Here is a 25,363-nt window from a genome sequence, read left to right as displayed (position 1 = left end):
TGATGGGAGCTACTTTTCTGTCTTTTTTCAGGCATGAGTGATTGGAGAGAAGAATTCAGAGGTGTGCACTGTTCCTCATAGGCTTGTATGTGTGTGATGTGTGTGAGTGTATGCATGCCCTAGTGCATGTCGAGGGCAGAGGACAATTTTATGGTATCAGTTCTATCTTTTTATTTTTGTCTGCATTCCAGAGATCCAACTCAGGTTTGTGAGGTAAGCACCTTTACCCTCTGTCGCCTCTATCTCATGGTCCTGTTTCTCATATCTTAAGGCTATTTTCTTGCAAAATCTCCTAGTGCTGAATCGGGACCTGTAGCTCAGTGGTAGAGTGCTTGTCTAGCAGGCAGGAGACCCTGGGTTCAATCCCTAGCTCAGGACAAAATCAACAGAGTGATGCTTTCATTGCATATGTAGTAGCCATCCCTCCCATAGTGCTGCTATAGATGCTAGAATGTCTGGGGAGGTGAGAAATTGAATGCAGGGGTGGGGTGGGTGAAGTGGTACAGTGTTAGTAGGGAGAGCTGAGAAGGCATCTTTGAAAAGGGATCAGCTTAAACACACTAAGAAATTCTGCAACCTATATATTTTTAAGTCAGGAGAGTCATGAGTCAGTGGTTGTTGGTATTCCAGTTAATATTTTCTGGTTTCAATAAGAAAAATCTAAGTTTGTTAATTCCTTATTTCCTCCATCTCGCACATGTTTTAGGTTCACGGTGATGCGTCCTTCTGTGGTCAAGGGATTGTTCTTGAAACATTCACGCTCTCTAATCTCCCACATTTCAGAATTGGTGGGAGTATCCATCTAATCGTCAATAACCAGCTGGGTTACACCACTCCAGCGGAAAGAGGAAGGTCTTCCTTATACAGCAGTGATATTGGTAAGTAGCATGCTAGAATTGGCATTGCTATGTCAGCCAGACAGGGAACTGGCAGAGGAAAAGCTTCTAGTTCATTCAGAGCAATGAGTCTTGCTGGTTATCCCATTTTCATTTTTATTTTAAACAAGGCCTCATCATAAGACCCAGAGATTGTTTCATTGTTGTTGTTTTGGTTTTGGGGTTTTTTGTTTTGAAACAGGGTTGTGTAATGGGGATTGTTATTATGTAAACCAGATTGGCCTGGAACTCGTAGAGATCCACCTGCTTCTTCCTCCTTGTCTTAGTTATTGTTCTATTGCTACACACCATGACTAAAGTAACTTATAAAAGAAAATCTTTAACTGGAGACTTGCTTACAGTTTCAGTTGGTGAGTCCATGGCCAGCAGTATGGGACTCAGAACAGGAGGCAGACAGGCATGGCGTTGGAGCAGTAGCTGAGAGCTCACATCTGATCCACAAGCCTGTGGCAGAGAGAGTGAGAGACTGGGCCTGGCATGGGCTTTTGAGAGCCCGCCTCTAGTGACAAACCTACCCAACAAGGCCACACTTCCTAATCCTTCTTAAACAACCAACTGGAAACCAAACACTGAAACATATGAGCCTATGGGGGCCTTTCTCATTCAAACACCACACTCTCAAGTGCTGGAATTAAAGGTATTGCCACCATTACCAACCATTTTTTTTTTTTTTCGAGACAGGGTTTCTCCGTAGTTTTTGGTTCCTGTCCTGGAACTAGCTCTTGTAGACCAGGCTGGCCTTGAACTCACAGCGATCCACCTGCCTCTGCCTCCCCAGTGCTGGGATTAAAGGCGTGCGCCACCACCGCCCGGCCACTACCAACCATTTTAATTTTTTGAAGTTGGATATGGTCGGTCAGTAGTTGCCAAAAGTTACCAAATTAACATTCATTTTTTTAGTTTGCGTATGCTGTTTATTTTATATGATGTTAGTTGACACAAGGCATCATGAATGGTAGGCAAGCTCTCTGCCACAGAAATGCATTAGTATGTTATGCATACTAGGCAAACACTCTTCCACAAAGCGATACTTCCGCCTCAAGTGTGAGCTCTTAAGTCAGAGGAAATGAGACAAAGATAGAACTGAGAGTGTTCAGTCCCATTTTGCTTACATAGTCAGTTGAATTATCTGGTAGAAACCAAAGAGCAGTGTACTAATTACCTTTGGACTATTCAAACTTAGAGTGTTCGGAGTCTCAGTAAAAAAGGCTGTGTTCATTCTGTAAATTTGCTAAAATGCCCTAGTTAAAAGTAAGTTGTAGCCAGCCCGTGGTGGATCACGCTTTTAATTCCAGCTTTTAATCTCGGAAGGCAGAGGCAGGAGGATCTCTGTGAGTTCAAAGCCAACCTGGTCTATAGAGCAAGTTCTAGAACAGGCAGGGCTACACAGAGAAGCCCTGTATCCAAAAAAAAAAAATGTTGTAAAGGATCAAAGTCAGTCTATTTTAATCTGTGGAAATAACAATCTTAGCACAAATGAGGGATTTTATTTCCACTCATAGTCCGCAAAACTATTCCGGGCACTGTCAGCCAGTTTTATAGCTGGAGTCTGGACTAGGTGTCTTTTAAATTGTCTGGCACAGGAAAAATCCTTTAAGAATTCTTGGGAGAGAAATGTTTTCCTAGGATTCGTGCCTCAATGACCTATTGTCTCAGGAGGAAAGATAATAATAATAATAACAATGACCTATTGTCTCAGGAGGAAAGGTAATAGTAATAATAACAATGACCTATTGTCTCAGGAAGAAAGATAATAGTAATAATAACAATGACCTATTGTCTCAGGAGGAAAGATAATAGTAATAATAACAATGACCTACTGTCTCAGGAAGAAAGATAATAGTAATAATAACAATGACCTATTGTCTCAGGAGGAAAGGTAATAGTAATAATAACAATGACCTATTGTCTCAGGAGGAAAGGTAATAGTAATAATAACAATGACCTATTGTCTCAGGAGGAAAGGTAATAGTAATAATAACAATGACCTATTGTCTCAGGAGGAAAGGTAATAGTAATAATAACAATGACCTATTGTCTCAGGAGGAAAGATAATAGTAATAATAACAATGACCTATTGTCTCAGGAGGAAAGGTAATAGTAATAATAACAATGACCTATTGTCTCAGGAGGAAAGGTAATAGTAATAATAACAATGACCTATTGTCTCAGGAGGAAAGGTAATAGTAATAATAACAATGACCTATTGTCTCAGGAGGAAAGGTAATAGTAATAATAACAATGACAAAATAAATGCTAACGTCGCATGTAAGACACTGTGAAACACTGACACTATACTCCTTAGTTCAGGAAATCTTGATAACATCACTCAGAGCCTAGACGAGACCCATTTATTAATTTATTCTTGAATTTTTATATTCTTTATTTTATGTTATGCCTGCTTGTATGACTGTGCGCCACATGCACACAGTAGCTATGGAGACCAAAAGAGAGTGTTGGATCCCATGGGGACTGGCATTACAGACTGCTGTGAGCTCCTGTGTGGGTGCTGGGCCTCAAACCCAGCTCCTCAGGACAAACATCAGTCTCTTAACCGTGCTCTCTAGCTTCTAGACTGAGATTTCTACCTTTCCCAACATCACATAGTCAGTCATAGAGCTGAGTCTGGTCGGCTGAACTCTAAAGTTTGTATTCTTAGCACCCAGGCTCAACTACCTCGCATTTCAGGGCTGTCTTCCTACTTAGGCAAATAGGTGTGTTGGGAAATAACTAATATTAGCCCGTGTTAACTGACTTTTTTTAAAATTCTGGGTCTTACTTTCTTTAGGAAAGCCTGTAGGCTGTGCCATCATCCACGTCAATGGAGACAGTCCAGAGGAAGTGGTCCGGGCCACACGACTTGCTTTTGAATATCAGCGCCAGTTCCGAAAGGATGTGATTATTGATTTGTTATGCTATAGGCAGTGGGGCCATAATGAGCTGGATGAACCTTTCTTCACCAACCCAGTCATGTACAAGATCATCAGGTACCATTAGAAACCTTCCTTTAATAACAGGCTAACCTGCTCCTCCTCAATCAATCAATCAATCTTTTTTTTTTTTTTTTTTTTTTTTTTTTTTATTTTTGAGACAGGGTTTCTCTGTGGCTTTGGAGCCTGTCCTGGAACTAGCTCTTGTAGACCAGGCTGGCCTCGAACTCACAGAGATCCGCCTGCCTCTGCCTCCCGAGTGCTGGGATTAAAGGCGTGCGCCACCACCGCCCGGCTCAATCAATCATTTTTGTGGTGGTGGAGATCCAAGTTAGAGCCATGTGAATGCTAGGCACGTGTGTGTGTGCATGTGCGTGCGTGTGTGTACATGTGCGTGTGTGTGTACGTGTGTGTGTGCATGTGCGTGTGTGTGTACATGTGCGTGTGTGTACATGTGCGTGTGTGTGTACATGTGCGTGTGTGTGCGTGTGTGTGTGTACACGTGCGTGTGTGCATGTGTGTGTACATGTGCGTGTGTGTACATGTGCGTGTGTGTGCGTGTGTGTACATGTGCGTGTGTGTGTACATGTGCGTGTGTGTGTACATGTGCGTGTGTGTGTGTGTACATGTGCGTGTGTGTGTGTGTACATGTGCGTGTGTGTGTGTGTGTGTGCATGTAAGCATACACACACACCTGTGGAGGTCAGAGGACAACTTGTGGCAGCTGTCCTCTCCATGTTGGTCTTTTGGAACAAACCCAGGTGCCCAAATCAGCTGAACCATCTTTCTAGCCTGCATCCCCATTGTTGTCGCCTTCTGGATTTTTTTGGGGGGTGGGGGCAGGGGCTGAGACATGGTTTCCCTATGTATCCTAGACTGTCCTGGAACTCACTCTGTAGACCAGGCTGGTCTCGAACTCACAGAGATCCACCTGCTTCTGCCTCCTAAGTGCTAGGACTAAAGGGGGTGCCACCACTGCCTGGCTCCAATGTCTGTTAGATACTTTGAAGTGGGATGAACAGCTAAACTGTGCCTGTCCTAGAGAAACGAGAGTGGCCATCTTACAAGGCTCGGAGGTCCCTGCATTCTTCACATTCATGTTTTTTCATTAAGTAGAGAATGGGCAACTTTACTTACTTAGCGGATAGCAAGACTAGGTAAGAAGACTGGGTAAAACCTTGCTTGAGGCTAGTTAGTAATACTCCGGCAGGATCAGGAGTAGGACTTCCAAGGTTCATTTCTTTAAACTGTTGTACCAAAGGAGCTGCTTCTACCTTAAGAGGAAATAGCTTGAGAAATTGTATTTTAATTTGTGTGTAGGTAGGTTGGGCAGAGAAGTAAAATCATCTTCAGGAATGCCACTTCCTCCTTTGACACAGGATGTTTTAGTGGCCAAGAGTTTACCAATTAGGTTAGACTAGCTGGCATCCAGCAGTTTTATCTTATTTTATGTGTGTTTGTTTCTGAGTGTGAATATGTACACACTATTCATGTGTGTGAGCAGGTTACCATAGAGGCTAAAAGAGGGTGTCTTGTCTCTTAGAGCTGGAGTTACAGGCATTTGTGAGCCACCCAACATGGCTGCTGAGATCCGAACTCAGATCCTCATGGAGAGCTGTGCTGTTGTAATGAGAGCAGCGGGCTGCGTCCCCGGCACCCGGCCGCCCGCACGGCTAGCTTATGCCCCGAAATAATTACACAGAAACTGTATTCTTTTGAACACTGCCTGGCCCATTAGTTCCAGCCTCTTATCGGCTAGCTCTTACATATTGATCTAACCCATTTCTAATATTCTGTGTAAACCACGAGCTGGCTTACCAGGAAAGATCTTAACCTGCATCTGTGTCGGAAGGGAGAATTATGGCGACTGCCTGACTCGGCTTCTTCCTCCCAGCATTCTGTCCTGTTTACTCCACCCACCTAAAGGCTGGCCTACCAAATGGTCCAAGGCAGTTTCTTTATTAACCAATGACCTTCCTCCATCGGAGAGCAGCAAACTCTTCTAAGCTGTTGAGGTGTATCCCCAGCCCCCTGAAGTATTCTGAAAAGAACAGCGCTGTAACATTTACTACGTTAGTGTTTTACAATCGCCATCTCTCTCTCGTTCCAGAACATTTCTTAAGTGACTTTCAAAGGGGATAAATCATCTGCAGTGCCGTGGCAATGATAATCTCTTAGCGTTGTATTTGACTGACCCTGTCTCCACTCCCCCACTCCTCGCCCCTCTCCAACAGAGCCCGGAAGAGCATCCCTGACACCTATGCAGAGCACCTCATTGCCAGTGGACTCCTGACCCAGGAGGAGGTTTCTGACATAAAAGCCTCCTACTACACCAAGTTAAATGACCACTTAACCAATGCAGCCCACTACAGCCCCCCGGCCACTAACCTGCAGGCCCACTGGCAGGGCCTGGCGCAGCCAGAAGCACGCATCACCACCTGGGACACCGGTGTGCCCCTCGACCTCCTTCGCTTTATTGGTGTGAAGTCCGTGGAGGTCCCAGAGGAGCTGCAGTTACACAGCCACCTTCTCAAGATGTATGTTCAGGTGGGAAGCCTTGATGTCGCCTTCCGCTGCTTTTTATCTTTGCTCGGCAGATGTGTCCTTTTGATGTTTTTAGTTGCTAGTTTGGGAATTATTTGCTGTTTGTTACTAGGTTGTAGCAACTGATCCTCATGGTTTTTTTTCTTTGTTTTTTGTTTTGTTTGTCTGTTTTTTTCGAAATAGGGTTTCTCTGTAGCTTTGGAACATGTCCTGGAACTAGCTCTTGTAGACCAGGCTTGCCTCGAACTCACAGAGATCCGCCTGCCTCTGCCTCCTAAGTGCCCAGCTCTTCGTGTTTTAAAGCTATGATTTAGTCAATTCAGATTTTCTCTACTTGTGTTTCCCTCTATAGGAATTTTGTATGTTTTGAATACATTATATATGCTAGAAATGCATGCTCCTTTTTAAAAAGAAATATGTACAGAAATATGTCTGATTTTTCTAACTAGTGGACAGAAAACACTATGATTCCTTCAGGTAGATTAAATAAAATAATAACAGCCAACCCATGTACTTGAAAGCTGACCATTTATACCCATAAGTATATTAAAGTTTTACATACTGTCTTGGTTAAACATCCTTGTGTGCCCACAGCTGATAGGTGTCTTAGAGTGTGGGACTTTCTGTTGTTCAAACTAGGAAAATAAGGAGTTAAAGGTCTTTAACTTCCTCAAGCATGGAAGTAGTAACTGTACCTTCTGAATTATTATAAAACACTACCTTTGTTTTTAAGTTTTTATTTTTGCAGAACTCTTTAATTTTTTAAATTTTATGCGCATCAGTGTTTTGCCTACATGTATGTCTGTGAGGGTGTCAGATCCTCTGGAATTGGAGTTTACAAATAGTTGTGACCTACCATGTGGGTGCTGGAAATTGAACCCAGGTCCTCTGGAAGAGCAGCTAGTGCTCTTAACTGCCGAACCATCTGTCCTGCCCTATTGTAGCGGAACTTTTACAAACAAAATGCACTCACCATCTAGCCTAAATAGAAAATTTGGGGCTGGAGAGAAGGTTTAGCAGTTAAGAGCACTGGCTGCTCCTTCCTAGGATCCAGGTTCAGTTCCCAGTACCCATATGGTGGTTACTGTCTATAGCTCCAGTTTCAGGGATCTGACCCCTGTTGTGTTTTCCGTGGGCATTAGGCACGCACATGGTTTACATATATACATACCTGAAAGCAAACACTCAGATATGTAAAATAAAATAAAAATAAATCTTTTTTTAAAAAAGAAACAAAACATTACAAATAAAGTTTCTTCTCTGCTTCCATCTGCTCAGACCTCAGCAGAGGTGACCACTACCTGAGCCATGCTTATTTTGCCTGGTTTTTTTTTTTTTTTGGTTTTTCGAGACAGGGTTTCTCTGTAGCTTTTGGTTCCTGTCCTGGAACTAGCTCTTGTAGACCAGGCTGGCCTCGAACTCACAAAGATCCGCCTGTCTCTGCCTCCCAAGTGCTGGGATTAAAGGCATGCGCCACCACCGCCCGGCTTTATTTTGCCTGTTTTAAAACTGTATATAACACGGGTGTGTTTGCCTACCAGATGTAAAGCCCTAGGTTCAGCCTATAATGTTGCAGAAAAAAAAGACAAAGAAAAGAAAAAATGGAAAAGGATATTTTAAAAAAATTTAAATAGATTTATTCATTTTATTTTATGTGTGTGATTGTTTCCCCGCATATACACATATGTGCCACCTTCATGCATGGTACCAGTGCAGGTCAGATGAGGATCTCAGATCCCTTGGAACTGGAATTACATGTGTATCACCATGTGGATGTAGGTAATCAAACCTGGGTCTTCTGCAAGAGCCAGAAGTATTCTTAACTGCTGAGCCATCTCTCCAGCCCTCAGGATATGGATTCTTAAAAGTTTGTTTTATTCTTTTCCTTTTTTTTTCAGTCAAGGATGGAGAAGATGAAGCAGGGAACAGCTTTGGACTGGGCCACAGCAGAAACCCTTGCCTTGGGCTCCTTACTTGTTCAAGGTAAGACATTTCCGTTTAGCTGCACAGTTGGTAGGAGATGCTCCGAGCTGTTCTTGTTACACAAGATCTTTTGAGTTTCAGTGACCACTTGTCCCTTTCGTTGATTAGAGGGCTTCTAAAACATTTTACCTAACAGCACTCCTTAGTTATAAGGCACATTGAACACTTTCATCCGCGTATAGAGACAAGGTTGCAGTCATAACTGGGATCCACAGGGCTCACTCCTAGCTATACTGGAAAGCTATTTCTCTAAAAACTGTAGGGCCAGAAATGACTCTCCATTCTTACAAATTTTACACTGACTATGTGTCTTCAAGTATAGGAAGGATTTATACATATACTCATATATGTATACATATATATACACACACAAATACATACTCATGTATGTATAAGTACATATACAGAGATGTACTGCTTTTAATTATGTATATTTGTGTGTCTCAGTGTGGGTCTGTGTACATACTAGTGCCCAAGGAGGTCAGAGTCTTCAGATCCCTCTGTAGCTGGACTTACAGGCATTTGTAAGCAGCTTCATATGGGCACTGGGAACTGAACTCAGAAGAGCAGCAAGTGCTCTTAACCAGTGAACCAGCATCAGGAAAGGTGTATTTTAATTGGGAGAATGTATTATCCTAAGGAAAATGCACACCCTAAAGAATGAGCCAGTGTATGATAGATATCAGATAGCTGTGTGTGACAGGACATAGCTATAGTCAAGTTCCACGTGAGACTGAACCTAAGATCTTGTTCACGACCAGTGTGGACAGCATTGAGAGAATTTGTCTTAAAACAAAAAGACATTTTTTTTGCTATATCTTATTTTTGTGCTGTTTATTCAGAGCAATCTTTTTTCTTCCCCCACTTGCTTGTTTCAGGTTTCAATGTTCGTCTGAGTGGCCAAGATGTTGGCCGTGGAACTTTCAGTCAAAGGCACGCCATGGTGGTTTGCCAGAACACGGATGATGCCTACATTCCTCTGAACCACATGGACCCAAGTCAGAAAGGGTTTCTGGAGGTAAGACATTCATACATAAACCCCATGTACTGGTGTGCCGATTCTTAAAGTTACAACATTTGATTTGATTCGTGGTTTTGCGATGGAGTCCCACATAGACCAGGCTGCCCTCAAATTCCTCAGTAGCTGAAGATGATCTTAAATTCCTCTTGATCCTTCTGACTCTACCTCAAGTGCTGGGGGCTATAGGCCTGCACCATCCCACCCCGCAGGTGGAGGAGTTTTAAAGCAACTAAATTCGGATGTCAGAAACTTTATGTTCAACACTTCTTTTTAGATAAAGGAATGCTGAGTGGGGAGGCAATGGAGGTCTATAAATCTGGACTGGAAGAGACAGATAAGAGCCGTGCTGGAGCTGGCACTTGAAGACTAGAGCATTAACTGGGCCGCCTATCTATAATTGTGTGATATCACCTAGATATGAATTTTGTCGAGTTAAAATCAACATTGCAGCCTGTAAACTATTGTGATTTGTTAAACTTAGAGTTGTGGAGAGTAAGCCAATCTTTCTAGCCTCCTAAATCAAAACAGAATGCAGCAGAAACACTTCCTCCCTAAAATTTAATGGACATTTCTTTGGGTTGTTAAGATCTTAAAAACAGGGTCTTTTCATTTTTGTCTCTTCAACAATTACTTTAGTGAATAGCACATGATATATAAAAACAAATTATTCCTTTAAGGTAAACTTAATAATTTGTCACCTTCTTTCCTATTCCAGTTGTTGGTTTGAGAATATAACCTATGTGTTTGGGGGTGCTGGGAGATAGCTCAGTCAATAAAGTGTCTCCTACACAGGCATGAATTCAGTCCCCAGAACCCAGTAAAAAGGCAGGCATGGCAGTCCCAACACTAGAGAGGTAAAGACAGAGGATGTGGGGCCTTACTTGTCAGCCATTCTAGCTGAATGTGTGAACTTCAGGTCCAGTGAAATATTCTATCTCAAGAAATAAGGTGGGATGCCGGGCGGTGGTGGCGCACGCCTTTAATCCCAGCACTCGGGAGGCAGAGGCAGGCGGATCTCTGGGAGTTCAAGGCCAGCCTGGTCTACAAGAGCTAGTTCCAGGACAGGCTTCAAAGCTACAGAAAAACCCTGTCTCAAAAAAACAAAAAAGGGGGGTGGGGTGGGGAGTGGTGGAGGAAGATGTGGGATTTCAAGGTGACTTGAAGGAGGGGATGCAACCCTTTCTTCATTTTTTTTAGAATCTGTCTTTGTATGTATCAGTCAGATTTATAAATCAGATTTATGAGTTCAGTCCCCCCACCTCACATCAGGCTTTCACTGGACTGTGATCTGGCATATAGTATCAGTTTTGATACATTGCAGGCCATGGTGCAAGCCATTACTCCTGTTTAATCTGGTAGTGCCATGGGAAACCAGTCCCTGGTGTAGAGTTGCTGAGCTAGGATGTTCCCTCATTAGATGCTAAATGTACTTTTGACATATTGTCACACCCTAAAGAATGAGTCAGTGTATGACAATCACATAGCTGTATGTGATAGTACATATCTATAGCCAAGTTCCACAGGAAACTGAGCCCAGGGGTTCAAGACCAGCGTGGACAGCATTGAGAAATTTTTGTCTTGAAACAAAAGGACTCCTTTATTTGTATGTGTATGAGTGCTTTGCCTGTGTGTATGTCTGTGTATGTCTGTGTGCCTGGTGCCTGAGGAGGCTGCGAGAGGACATTGGCTTTCCTGGAACTGGAATTACAGGCAATTGTGAGCCACTATGTGGATGTTGGGAAATGAACCCAGGTCCTCTGGAAGAACAGCAAGTGCTCTTAACCACTGAGCTATGTTTCTAGCCCAGTGGGCTCATAGTATTTTCAAACCAATAAACTGGGTTTTTGGAACATGACCCCATCACAAGTCACAGAGCAAGTATACTTACAGAGAGGGTAGATAAAAGTAACTAAGAGTTGAAGACAAATCGATTGAGTTACTTTCTAGAAGTTTGAAAAGAAACGAATAAAATGGCTATAAGGAGCTCAAGTCGGGAGTATTTTTTGTTCTATTTTTAAGCATTTGATGGTCTCATTGTTGAGGTAAAGTTCAGAAAGGAGGAATTAGGTAACAGAGCCAGGATCTGGGAGGAACAGAAAGCATGGATTGAGAATGGGTGGACATGTCAGCCTGGGATAGGAAGAGAGGGGAAGGAAGAAGTGAGAGCAGAGAGAGATGCATTTAACACGCCTAGGCTAACATGCATTCATAACACACATCAACTTAAAGCCTGAAGTCAGAATGCACACACATCCAGTGGGTGAGCTAAGCGTGATTCCATCCTCGTTTTCAAAAGTAGTCCAGTGACATTTTTATGTTCGTCATTTAGTTCTTATCTCTATAAAGCACATTTTATAGCTGTAATTAAAAATTACATAATTCTTCTGTGTGTGTGTGTTTTTGTGTTATAGTTTGGTTTCTATTGCTTGATAAACACCATGACCAAAAGCAACTTGAGGAAGAAAGCCTTACATGTCCCAGCTATAGTCCATCATTGAGGGAAACTGAGTCTTGTTAATGGCTTGTTCCCCTTGTTTGCTCATAGTCTAGGCCCACCTGTCCAGGGACAGTACCATCCACAGTGGGATAGTCCCAACTAAATCAATTAGCAATTAAGAAAACGACTAACCGATATGGCCACAGGCCAGTCTAATACAGTCTCTTAATCGAGGGTCCCTCTTGCCAGGTGACTCTAGTTCGTATTACATTGACAAAAACTACCTAGCACATTGTGTGTGTGTGTGAGCATGTTTACATGTACATGTGCAGACCCGAGAACAAGCTTGGGTGTTGTCTCTAAAGTGCCATCCACATCTCCTTTCTTGAGATGTGACCTCTCACTGGCTAAGTATGCCAGGTTGACTGACCAGGGAGCTCCAGGGAGCGCCTGTCTCTACCACCTCAGCTCCAGGATTGCAAACTTGTGCATAACTCAGGGCCTTGTGCATGGTAACATTTTATTGACCGAGCTATCTCACAAGCCCTCTGGAGTTGTTGATTTGTTAAAGGTTTTGTTGAAATACAACTCAGAATCTGACCTTTGAGTGTGTATAGTTCAGCACTGAGACCATCACACTGTTTGGTTTCAGAAGACTTTCATCTCCTCAGAGGAAACGCTGTTAACTCTCAGCACCTGTCTCCCATTCCAGCCTCCCTCTAATTGCTAGCAGCTGCGAGTCAATTGACTGTTTTAATGGATTTGTCTGTCTCAGGAAGCTCATGTACATAGGTGGTGTAGGAGTTCCTTCTGTATTTGTGTTGTTTTCATTGGTTATTAAAGAATCTGCCTTGGCCTAGTCAATAGGGCGAAACTCAGGTAGGCAGAGAAGATAGAACTGAATGCTGGAAAGAAGGACAGACAGGCAGACACCATGGTTCTCCTGCCTGAGATGGACGCTGGTTAGACTCATGCTGGTAAGCCACAGTCAAGTGACGATACACATTAATGGAGATGGGTTAAACTAATATGTGAGAGTTAGCCAATAAGAGGCTAGAGATAATGGACCAGACAGTAATTTAATTAATACAATTTCTGTGTAGTTATTTTGGGGGTTAAGCTAGCCAGGTGGCGAGATGTAGCCTGTTCCTCCTACTACACATAGGCTGATATATTCCCTTATATGACATTAATTTGACATATTATTAGTATTTTCAAGGTCTATGTATACTGTCATGTATGTCAGTACTTCATTGCTTTTCATTGCCAAAAAAAAATTCCGTGGAGATGTAACATTAAAAAATTGAAAAAAAGAAAAGTTGGAACAAGATGAGTATGGTGGCTCATGCCTATGATTCTAGGAATCTAGAAGGTAAAACATGAGGATCCCCATGAGTTTGAGGCCAGCTACATAGCAGGTTCAAGACCATCTTGGGCTGCAGAGTGAGACCTTAACTCAAAACACATTCTGAAACAAATACAGAATTATATTTTAAATTGTTTATATAAAAGAATGTTGCTGGGCGGTGGTGGCGCACGCCTTTAATCCCAGCACTCGGGAGGCAGAGGTAGGCGGATCTCTGTGAGTTCGAGACCAGCCTGGTCTACAGAGCTAGTTCCAGGACAGGAACCAAAGCCACAGAGAAACCCTGTCTCGAAAGACCAAAAAAAAAAAAAAATGTTTTCCCTTCCTAAGCCTTTTGAGAGCAAGCTGCCAACGAAACACCCTCAATCTGTGTTTTCTTCAATCGAAGACATCCTCTTGCATCACTCAGTACAGCACATTTCCCCCCATCTTTCTCAAGTGCACTCTAGAATCTTGCTGCATTAACTCTCAGCAGGGCGCCTCTTTCCACTCCTCAAAGATGAAATAGTTTCTGCTTTGTCAATCTTACCACAATGACTCTTTTGGTCTCTGCAAATCGGATGTTACAGCAATAGTCTAACTAACGTAGACCTTCCTTCATACTATAGCTTTGCCATCTTTGTTTACGATATCTTTGAAAAATGTGGCAGTTTTACTTTCTGTTTAAAAGTGTATATATGAGAAGAATTGCTTATTCTCTAAAATTTTTTTTTACTACATTTTTGTGGGGAGGGACGGGGGCACGAGAGGACAACTTTCAGAAGTCTGTTCTCTCGTCTTCTGGATTCCAGTGATTGAACTCGGGTTCTGAGGCTTAGTGATACCTTCTTAACCATCTTGCTATCCCCCCAAGTAGCTCTGTTCTCCTCCTCGTTCCCATTTTTTTTTCAGTGGTGGTGCTGGGAATTGAACCCAGGACCTTGTGAATGCTATGCAAGTACTCTGCCACTGTGCCATTTCCTAGCCCTGTACTACTTATTCTTGAAGAAATTCTTGAATGGCTGTATTCCAATGTCTTCTCTTCTCCTCTCTTTTGTCCTGACTTTCTCCAAATGTGCCAGTGACACTGAGCAGTAGGTCTCCTTTTGCAAAGAAAAGGTGATGAGTGAGAGCCGTGCTCCCTTCCACGCCCTCCTCCTCTTGAGAGGTTTGTATCCTTGTGGTGCTTTACTTTTGCTGGCTTCTCCCAGATGTCTCAGGCACATCAGTGTCTGATTCTCTTCCTCGCTCTTAGGTTAGCAACAGCCCGCTGTCAGAAGAGGCTGTCCTGGGGTTTGAATATGGAATGAGCATTGAGAGCCCAAAGTTGCTGCCCCTCTGGGAAGCTCAGTTTGGTGATTTCTTCAATGGCGCCCAGATCATCTTTGACACGTTCATCTCTGGAGGTTGGTGTTAGTGAGTGGCTGGGTGGTGGGTGGGTCCAGTCTCATATCGTAAGTAAATGGGAAGTGGCCATCACTGCCTCTGAGACTCTCTGTACCACACCATCTCCAGAGAGTTTGGGGAATTTCCCTGTTATCTACAGGCATGTGGCAGCCTTCTGGCAAATGGTTTAGTGAGCTTCTGGGAAGAGTATCTTGGCTTTCTGTCAGCTTTTCATTGTCCCCCATCTCCCAAGGACTGCGTCTAGCTGCAGGCAGCTCCTAGGCTATGTGGTTCTGCACCCACTCTTGGAGTGCTGAGCAGCATGATTAGCCAGCGTTCTGAGGTGGCACAGTGACACTTTATGGTTGAGATTGATGATTCGCCTGAAAATCTGAAATGTGTTAGAAGAAAGAAGAATGCGTGAGGAATCTGGATTTTGACTAGTCCAGAAACTATTTGTGTGTGTGTTCGTATGTGTGCAGGTGTACATGCATACATATGTAGTTGCATATGGAGGTCAGAGGTCAACCTCAGGTGTTAATTTTCAGGAGCTGTCTACCTTGGTTTTTGAGACAGTCTCCCACTGGGACCTGGAACTCACTAGTCAGGCTAAGCTGATTGGCCAGCAGGCTTCAGGGATCCCTCTCTCTGCTTCGCTAGCATCAGGGTTATAAGTGTGCACCATGCCTGGCTTTTTATATGAGTGCTGGGGATTGAACTCAGGTCCTCATATTCACACAGCAAGTATTTTACAAACTGAGCTATCTTCCCTGCTCCCAGGGACTGTTGTCGAATGTCTACTGCTCTCTGTTTGAAGATAGTGACCAGTGTTGTCTGTTGTGCTATGAGCATGGCAGGAGCTGCTTGTCTTTGCTCACAGTCGTTACATAATGAAATCAGAGTGTCACATGTTGTCTGAGACACTGGTACATTTACCACTGAATTGGTCTTCTAGTCATTAGAGCCCAAAGCATCTGCTAGCGCAGGGTTTCACACATTCAGATGGGTATCTCCATCCAAGTATAGTCATCGGTGCTAGATGAGATAATGAAAGTGGTTTGGAGGCTCGGGAACCACACTAGCATTTTGTTCCATTCCCCAAGTCATGTCAGGTTATTTTGTTCTGCTTCTTAGAGAAATCTGTATCTTGTGTTTTCAGGAGAGGCCAAGTGGCTCCTGCAGAGTGGCATTGTCATCCTCCTTCCACATGGCTATGATGGGGCTGGACCTGACCACTCATCTTGCCGAATAGAGCGGTTTTTGCAGGTATGTAAAATGCCACTGGATTCTAAAAAAAATGTTTTCCTGTTTCCTAGGCGCTTCCCCATTCCATACACTACCTCCTGTAGATAGCTTCATGGGCACTTCAACTGCAAGATACTGTAGCTGAGTGAAGCCAACTCACTGCAATGTGACTATTCCTTGGAGTGCAATGTCTCAGCTTCTAGATAATACCACAGTTTCTGGGAAATAAAAGAAATTCAAGGGTTTCTGGAGTCAAACATGGTTGTGCATGCCTGTGATTTGAGCTCTTACGAGACTGAGGAAGAATGATTTCCTTCAGGTTTAGACTGGCATGGGGGCATATAGGAAGATGCAGTCTCAATAAAATAAAATAAAAATAAATTTAAAAAAATGGGGATAGAAGACAGGTTAGAGCAATAGCTTAGTAAAATATTTGTTGCCCTAGCACAAGAACCTGAATTTGATCTCCAACATCCATATTTAAAAACCAGGCTTGAGGGCGGGGCCTTGGCTTTCTTTCTTTCTTTCTTTCTTTCTTTCTTTCTTTCTTTCTTTCTTTCTTTCTTTCTTCCTCTTTTTCTTTTTGCTTGTTTTTTTGAGACAGGATTTCTCTGTGTAGCTTTGGCTATCCTGGAACTCGCTTTGTAGACCATGCTGGTCTCAAACTCACAGAGATCCTCTTGCCTCTACCACCGAAGTGCTGGGATTAAAGGTGTGCCCTACCACAGTCCTGCCCAGTGAAAGCCAGGTTTGTACTAACAGAGCTGGCGAGGCAGGAGATTGGAGGACCCTTGGTGCTCACTGCCAGTCAGCCTACCCCAATCAGGATGCTGCAGGCCAAGTGAAACGTTGTTTGAGAAAACAAGGTGGGTGCCACTTGAGGAAAGATCCTCTAGGATTTACTTCTGTCCTAAATGCTTACACACAAACACATGTATGCACACCCATGCACACATGTTCACCCGCATGAATACACACACATTCACAGGCACAGAATGATTGATTTCAGGCTGGAGCTGTAGCACAGCGATAGAGTACATACCTAACATGTGAGTTGTCCTGAGTTCCATTCCTAGCACTAGCCACATGACTAGGGGTCTAGGGAGAGGGAGAGGTGCAGGAGGAATCCCAGTGCTGGAGAGGTAGAGACTGGTGGAGCCCTGGAGGTCACTGGCCAGCTACTCCAGCCCAAGTGTGAGATCCAGGTTCAGTGAGAAACTCTGTTTCAAAAAATAAAGTGGAAAGTGACTTAGGAGATCACGCAATGTTGACCTCTGGCCTTCACATGCACATGAATGCATATGTACCACATGTGTACACACACAGACACACAGAAAGAGAGAGAGAGAGAGAGAGAGAGGGAGGGAGGGAGAGGGAGAGAGAGAGAGAAATGAACAACAAAAGAATGAGCTAGAAAGATAGAAAATGGTGACCAGAAAGGGGGATGCATAAAATGGAGCTTATGGAGAAAATTCTGTTGATTATGTCAAGAATATTATCTTGTGCCACAATCTGTATGTATGTGCTTTTCCAAAATTCATTCATTGAATTATACCCCTCATCCAAAGCCAGGTGAGGAAATTAGGTTGCGAGACCTGTGATAAGTGATGAAGTCATAAACGAAGAGCTCTTAGGGCTGGGAATGTACTAAGGAGCCTTCTAGCTGCATATTTGCTCTTCACACCATGTAAGAACACGTGAGAAGACACCATGTATGAGTCAGGGAATGGGCCCTGATCAAACACCAAATTTACTCCGTGATCTTGGACTTTTCAGCCTCCATAAATGTGAGAAATAAATGTATGTTGTTCCTAAGTAACCTGGACTTAACCAGGAATGGTTGAACATACCTATAATCCCAATGTGTGGGAGATAGAGACAGGAGGATTGGGAGTTCAAAGCCATCGTTGACTATTTAGTAAGTCTGAGGCCAACTGGGTTACATTAAATGCTGTCTTAAAACCATAACATAAACAACATTACCCAGTTTCATGGCCATTCTCTTTCGAACCACCACGGACTATTGGTGGCTATATATTCAGGGACTAGTTATGGTCCATGCTTTGTTGCAGCAGCTAGCATTGATATCAGGTGAGCAAAGGAGAGTGTTACAGCTTTTTTCAAAGATTTTTTAAAAATTTTTATGTGTATGGGTGTTTTGCCTCCATGTATGTTTGTGAACAACATGCATGCATTACCTGCAGAGTCTAGGAAAGAACATTGTGTTCCTTGGAAATGTAATTACAGATTATTGTGAGCTACCATGTGAGTGCTGGGACTTGAACCTAGGTCCTCTGGAGAAGCAGTTGGTACTCTTAACTATTTGAGGTATGTTGACATATCTCCAGCTCCTTAAGCTTTGAGTGTCAAGAACTTCATCCCTGAGGATTTGACAGCTCCTTTCTTATGATAATTGAAAATTATAGGCATGAGTGTTGGCACATGCCTTTGATGCCAGCTTTCATGAAGTCAGAGGAAGGCAAATTAGAAGCTAGCCAGGGTCTACAGATAGGACAGCCAGGGCCACTCAGTGAAAAACAAACAAATTGACACTTGTGGGTTTAAATTTTTATTGCCATGATTTCATCTACTGCCATAGTGGTTATCTCAAGTCCTTTGTTTATTTCATTTTTATTTTCAGCCTTATGAAAATATTCACGTCAGTAAATAATGTAGAAGAGTCTTTGGCTGGGTGGTGCAGGTACACGCCTTTAATCCCAGCACTTGGGAGGCAGAGACAGGTGGATCTCTGTGAGTTTGGGGCCAACCTAGTCTACAAGAGCTAGTTCCAGGCCAGGCTCCAAAGCTAAAGAGAAACCCTGCTTGATAAACCAAAAATAGTCTTTACTGCTCATGTAAATGCCTGCTATTTCTTCTGCTTTCTGTTTTCATTGTCTTTATGCCAAGCTCTCTGTGTCATTTATATTTTCAGCCTTGTCTGTTCTTGACATTTCTTTTTTCTAAGATTTATTTATTTATTATGTATACAGTGTTCCACCTGTATACAGAATAGTGAACCAGGTCTCATTATAGATGGTTGTGAGCCACCATGTGGTTGCTGGGAATTAGAATCCGGACCTCTCGAAGAGCAGCCAGTGCTCTTAACCTCTGAGCCATCTCTCCAGCTTGACATATTTTTTTAAACTTAATTTTATGTATATGAGTGTTTGCTTGCATATATGTATATGCGCTATGTGCATGCTTAGTGTCATGGAAGCCAGACGAGGGCAACAGTTCCCTGAAATGGAGTTACAGATGGTTGATAGCTGTCATGTATGTGCTGGAAACTGAGCCCAGGTCCTCTGTAGGAGGAGCAAATGCTCTGAATCACCAAGGCCCCTTGCCAGTTGTTGTTCTTGGTACTTCTTGTTTACTTAAACCTCAGTAGTTTGAGTAGAGTTCTCACTTTGTGTTCTTAGTTTATTCTCTTTGTTCTGTTCTTTTTAAAATTCTCTGTCCTGGGCTCAGTAGGTAGAGTGCTTGCCTGTCATGCACTGACACCCTGGGTTCAGTCCCTGTACTATACAAGACCAGGCATAGTTGTTTGACACATGCCTGTAATCCCAGCACTTGGGAGGTGGAAGTAGGAGAGTCAAACATTCAAGGCCATCCTCACCTATTAGTGATTTTGAGTCAGCCTGAGCTATATGAGACAGTGTCATCCTCCCTAAAAACACAGCAACAAAAAAACCACCTCAAACTCTGGCCTTAGCCCACTGTTATCCTTTTTTTTTTCTTCCTCCTTCATACATGGCATTTATGTTATCTCTATGCTGTTTCCTTTCATCTTGTCTTTGATTATTTAGGCCTCTTCGAAGACCTTCTGTGTTTTCCAATCAAGAATGAATAAATATTTATATATCCTGCACAGTGGATACAATATATTCTCTTACAACAGTAGTTGAGGATAGGCTCCAGAGTTTGGGTCCTGAGGATGTAACTGGGAAAGGACTCTTTGATCAGTAATTGCCCACAAATATCTCCTCCCTATGGGAGATGGATGCCACTTCCATTAGGCTTCTGTAGGAGCTTCTTACTAGAGAAGACTGTGCCTTTGACCTTTCCCAGGATGCTCCTTACCGCCTTTCTTCTGGGATAGTAGGGTTTTTTTTTTTTCCTATTTCCATACCCACACTGCTTCCATATTAGGGTTGGGGCCAGCAGGATCTTCTGAGATTATTGTTTTGCTCTCAACCTTTTAGCATCTATCTTAAATGATCTTAGATGATCCCAGCGTGCCTGTGTTCTGTTTCCATTGCTCTCCTAGATGTGCGACAGTGCAGAAGAAGGGGTGGACAGCGACACTGTGAACATGTTTGTGGTGCACCCAACTACGCCCGCTCAGTATTTCCACTTGCTTAGAAGACAAATGATGCGGAATTTCAGAAAACCTCTCATTGTTGCTTCTCCCAAAGTGTTACTCAGGTACCCTGTAAGTAGAAAGCACTATCTCGTAAGGCCTCTTCCTTTCCTTACTTTCTTATAGTCTATTTTCTCTATGTTCTGTATTTAATTGTATTTATTTTTTGTTAAGTTTTATTTGCTCGCCGGGCGATGGTGGTGCACGCCTTTAATCCCAGCACTTGGGAGGCAGAGGCAGGCGGATCTCTGTGAGTTCGAGACCAGCCTGGTCTACAAGAGCTAGTTCCAGGACAGGCTCCAAAACCACAGAGAAACCCTGTCAGTGTGGGTACTGGTGTAAGCGGAGGAGACTGCTTGTTTGTTTCCCGGTCGCCTAGCCCTGAATAATAACACAAACACTATATTATTCACAACACTGTTTGGTCAATAGCTTAGGTGTATTTCTAGCTAGCTTGAAATTAATAGCTACATCTTGAATTAACTCATTTCTATTAATCTGTGTATTGCCACAAAGCTGTGTCTTACCAGGTAAGGTTCTGGCATCTTTCTCCTTTGGCAGGTACATGGCATCTCCTTGACTCTGCCTGCTACCTCTCTTTATCTCTGTTGAGATTTCCTGCCTTGCTATTTTCTGACCTGCCACAGGTCAAAGAAGCTTCTTTATTAACCCATGAAACATACTCATAGCATACAGAGGGGAATCCCACATCATACCGGGACTTGAGCTCAGGTGAGCAGCAGGTACTCTTGTCCTCTGAGCTATCCCTAGTAGCCATGTTGTGACTTTCTCTGTAGTTCCTTTCACCAATATTTTCGGGAGTCTTGAGAAACCACAGAAAATTCAAGAACAGTCGTACAATCCCTTTAGGACAGGCTGGTTTTTTATTTTGCTTTTTTGGTGTGTGTGTGCGTGTGTTTGTGTGTGTGTGTGCATGTATACACACACATACGTGTTTTGTTCTTGTTTTTTGTGAAAGGGCTCTTCTGATACAGATATTTTGAAATAGAAGCCTCAAGTCAAGTCAAAGTGTAAATTACTACAATGGTCAGCTTCTTCTGGGTGCAGAAGCAGAGGCAGGAGAATCTCTAAGTTCAAGGTCAACCTGGTCTTCATAGTGAGCTCCAGGCCATTATGAGCTGTATAGTGAGACTCCGTCTCAGACAACAAAATAAAAAAAACAACAACAAAGCTGTCTTATGGTATGGACAAGGCAAGCTCTTATCATTCAGTTTGGCGCACACAGAACTGTACCCTGGAGAACACTGTGTTCGTGAGCATGCTTGAGTGCGGATCTGTGCCAGAGTTCTAGAACTGTTTCTCTAAAATCTGCTCGCAGTCACAGCTCTAGCTCTTCTCCGGTGTTCACGTGGGTATGGCTGTTTTTCTCTTTTAGGCAGCTGTGTCAGCTCTTCAGGAAATGGCCCCAGGAACAGCATTCAAACCTGTCATTGGCGATTCATCAGTAGATCCAAAAAAGTAATTTGGTGTTTCTCTGTTTCCTACTTTGGGCAGGGGTTTTAGTAAGTGAACAAAATTTCTTATATCCTGTTATAAATTGTGTGTGTGTGTGACTGAATACACTGCCTTACCATGCTTAATACTGCTGAGCTACACCTCAGCCCTTTATAGCTGTTTTAGGGGGGTGTGTATGAAAGAGTGAATTTGGGGGACAGCTGTCATAGAAAGAGAATTGCAGGTGACTGAACCCAGCAGCAGAGCCCCAAGCAACTTTATTGCAACACATTGAAATCTAGTCTCTTCTCTCTTCTGACACAATTCTTAAGGATGTTTTGCTCCACACTGATACCTGCTTTGTCCCCAACAGCGTTAAAACCCTCATATTTTGCTGTGGTAAACATTTTTATGCCCTGCTGAAGCAAAGAGAATCTTTGGGGGCCAAGAAGCATGACTTTGCCATCATTCGAATAGAGGAACTCTGCCCTTTCCCGCTGGATTCATTACAACAAGAGATGAGCAAATACAAACATGTTAAAGGTAAAGGCTTTTTTTCTTTCTTTTCCCTTTTTTTTGGTTTTTCAAGTCAGGGTTTCTCTGTAGCTTTGGAATTTGTCTTGGAACTTGCTCTCTAGACCAGGCTGGCCTCAAACTCACAGAGATTCACCTGTCTCTGTCTCCTGAGTACTGGGATTAAAAAGCTGTGCATCACCATTGCCCACCAAGGTAAAGCCTTTTGTTTGTAGTTGGTTGTGTTCTTTACTCTTTGCTGTTTGGGGTCCTACCACCCAGTTCCCAAATAAATTACATGGAGACTTATTCTTACTTATGAATGCCCAGCCTAGTCAACTTTTCTTAAATTTTTCTATCTACCTCTTGCCTTGGTGCTTTTATCTTTCTCTATTTTATATACCTTTCTTTACTTCTTACTCTATGGCTTGCTGTGTAGCTGAGTGGCTGGCCCCTGATGTCCTCCTCTCCTTCTCCTTTGGCTCCCCAATCTCTCTTCCCAGATTTCTCCTCCTATTTATTTTCTCCCTCTGCCAGCTCTGCCTGTCCTTTCTCCTGCCTAGCTATTGGCTGTTCACCTCTTTATTAGACCAATCAGATATTTTAGACAGCTAAAGTAATATAACTTCACAGAGTTAAACAAATGCAACATAAAAGAATACAACATATCTTTGCATCATTAAACAAATGTTCCATAGCATAAACAAATGCAACGCATCTTCAACTAATATTCCACAACACTTGTTCCTGTTAGGGAAACCTGTTCACACCATTTCAGATGGAAAGAGGTGGGGGAAGTGAAAGGCACTAGAAAGTCAAATCTCATGGAATCTGAGGATATGTTTTGAAGTACCACTAGGGCCATGTCTCTCTTGGTGTTCCACTATCATCTAAACATATTTTCTTGAAAATTTGTGGGTCATTAGAGCTGTCCCATCATATGTGATAATTGCAATATAATTGTAAATGATAAAGCACTTTCAGTACTTAGGTTGGAAAATTTGATATCTGTATGCACCTGAGAGAAATTAAGTGATTACAGACCTCAGTGTACCTGTAACACGATTAGGAGAAAACCTCTATGAGCTTGGTTAGATAGAAAGATTTTAGTTGTGTCATCAAAAATTTGGCTTAGCCGGGCGGTGGTGGCGCACGCCTTTAATCCCAGCACTTGGGAGGCAGAGGCAGGCGGATCTCTGTGAGTTCGAGACCAGCCTGGTCTACAAGAGCTAGTTCCAGGACAGGCTCCAAAACCACAGAGAAACCCTGTCTCGAAAAACCAAAAAAAAAAAAAAAAAAAAATTGGCTTAATCAGCATGAGAAACTTTCATTGTAAAAATTATTGTAGGGGCTGGAGAGATGGCTCGGTGGTTAAGAGCACTGGATGCTCTTCCAAAGTTATCTCGCTCAGTTCTCAGCACTAGTGCTGAGTAGTACTTAATGACTAAGTAACTCTAGTTTCAAGGGATCTGACATTTTCTTTTGGCCTCTGAGGGCTCCAGGCACATATGTGGTTCACAGAAATACATGCAGTCCAAACACCCCTCCCCCCAAAATATTTAAAGTGTAAAACAAAACAACCCCTCCGCAATAAACCGAGCATGCAAAGCAAAGCAAGTGGAATCCTCTCTCACCACTGCTGGAATTGCAAGTGTTTGCAACCACTCTGGAAGATGGTTTCGTACTACATGAACCCCAATTTACCTTGTAACCCAGAATTCCCACTGCTGGTTTACCCAGAAAATGAGAACAGGTTCACAGGAAAATCTGCATACAGGTATTTTTAGAGGCTTCATTTGTTTTTTGTTTTTAGTAGCTTTATTTGTAATTGCCTCAAGCTAGGAATAATCAAATGTTCTTCACCTAGGCAATGAATAAACACAGTTCCCCTGTAGCAAGAAATGTGTGTAATATCATAGTCTATAAAGAAGGGAGGATATACTGTTTGCTATGCAGGGCCTCAAGGATGCTAAAGGCAACCAGGCTAGCTCTGAACCTCTAGGAATGAACTGTTGCTATTCACAAGAACTTGGGTGAATCACAAATGTATTTTGACAATTCCCATCATACCCAAAAGGCTACACACTGGATGACTCCATTTATATGGCGTTTTGGTAACATGAAACTTCATGGTAGACAAAAGGCTGATTCTTGCTAACATTTGGGCTCAGAAGCATACTAACTGCAAACAATCAGGATGAAAGAACCATTTTGAATCATGATTTTTTTTTTTTTTTGGTGAACACATAACTATGTACTTGCCAGCAAGGAAAAAAGAAAGAGGAAGGAAGGAAGGAAGGAAGGAAGGAAGGAAGGAAGGAAGGAAGGAAGGAAGGAAGGAAGGAAGGAAGGACATTAGGAGCTAGAGAGATGGTTCAGGTGTTGACCCTTTCCAGTATCCACACTGGTGGCTCACAACCACCTGTAACTCCAGCTTCAAGGGATCCAGTGTTCTCTTCTGTCCTCATTGGGCACCTGTGCACATGGCACACATTTATACAGACCTGCATACATACACATACCTAATAAAAAATTTAAGATGCTAACATGTTGGAAAAGCATTTAATTGAAGTTGAAAATTTATATACGTTCCATTCATTCCTTCCTTTACTCCACTTCTTGGCATATAAGTTATATATGAAGTATTGAAGTCAATTTTTTCTTTTTGTAGATATCATTTGGAGTCAGGAGGAGCCTCAGAACATGGGTCCATGGTTTTTTGTTTCTCCAAGGTTTGAAAAACAGCTGGCCTGCAAGGTGAGTGTGCATTCTTTTTTTTTTTTTTTTGGTTTTTCGAGACAGGGTTTCTCTGTGGCTTTGGAGCCTGTCCTGGAAGTAGCTCTGTAGACCAGGCTGGTCTCGAACTCACAGAGATCCGCCTGCCTCTGCCTCCCGAGTGCTGGGATTAAAGGCGTGCACCACCACCGCCTGGCTGAGTGTACATTCTTAAATATATATTCATTCTTATTCTCTCTCTCGGTTCTCTTGGGGTAACAACATAAGGGTTTTTATTCTCAGCTTCCTCAATTGTTTAAAGATAAAGTGAAATGAAAACCTCTCTTTTTTCAGCTGGTCATGGTGGTGCATGCCTATATTAGGAGGTTGGGGTCACTTGAGTTTGACATCAGCTCAGGCAACATAGTCAGATCCTGATACATGCAAGAGGAAGAGGAAATAAAAAGGGAAATCTAGTTTTATATTATTCCTTTGGAGGAAAATGTTGAGTTTATGGAGCTGTCTATATATTA

At 42.8% G+C, this 25,363-nt stretch overlaps 1 protein-coding gene across 2 annotated transcripts in view; it reads left to right on the top strand.

The window, feature by feature from the left end:
* The window catches only part of Dhtkd1 (dehydrogenase E1 and transketolase domain containing 1), a 48,078-nt gene that overhangs the window by 19,797 nt on the left and 2,918 nt on the right, over positions 1-25,363 (top strand). Inside the window, exons 6-16 of one of the 2 annotated variants that reach the window (XR_009058213.1) lie at positions 707-878; positions 3,685-3,883; positions 6,061-6,373; positions 8,269-8,353; positions 9,232-9,371; positions 14,412-14,562; positions 15,702-15,808; positions 20,055-20,219; positions 20,709-20,879; positions 21,544-21,626; positions 21,976-22,015. Coding sequence is in view for 1 of the 2 variants with exons in the window: in XM_057788022.1 (XP_057644005.1) it covers positions 707-878; positions 3,685-3,883; positions 6,061-6,373; positions 8,269-8,353; positions 9,232-9,371; positions 14,412-14,562; positions 15,702-15,808; positions 20,055-20,219; positions 21,544-21,626; positions 21,976-22,145; positions 24,787-24,872 (1,671 nt within the window). In the remaining variant the exon portion in view is untranslated. Of the gene's footprint in view, positions 1-706; positions 879-3,684; positions 3,884-6,060; positions 6,374-8,268; positions 8,354-9,231; positions 9,372-14,411; positions 14,563-15,701; positions 15,809-20,054; positions 20,220-20,708; positions 20,880-21,543; positions 21,627-21,975; positions 22,146-24,786; positions 24,873-25,363 lie in introns of those variants that run through there. The other variant, XM_057788022.1, reaches the window with a different exon arrangement.

The sequence above is a fragment of the Chionomys nivalis genome, chromosome 13 (genome assembly GCF_950005125.1).
Source record: "Chionomys nivalis chromosome 13, mChiNiv1.1, whole genome shotgun sequence".
Lineage (NCBI taxonomy): Eukaryota > Metazoa > Chordata > Mammalia > Rodentia > Cricetidae > Chionomys > Chionomys nivalis.
This window is presented reverse-complemented; position numbering and strand designations above follow the sequence as displayed.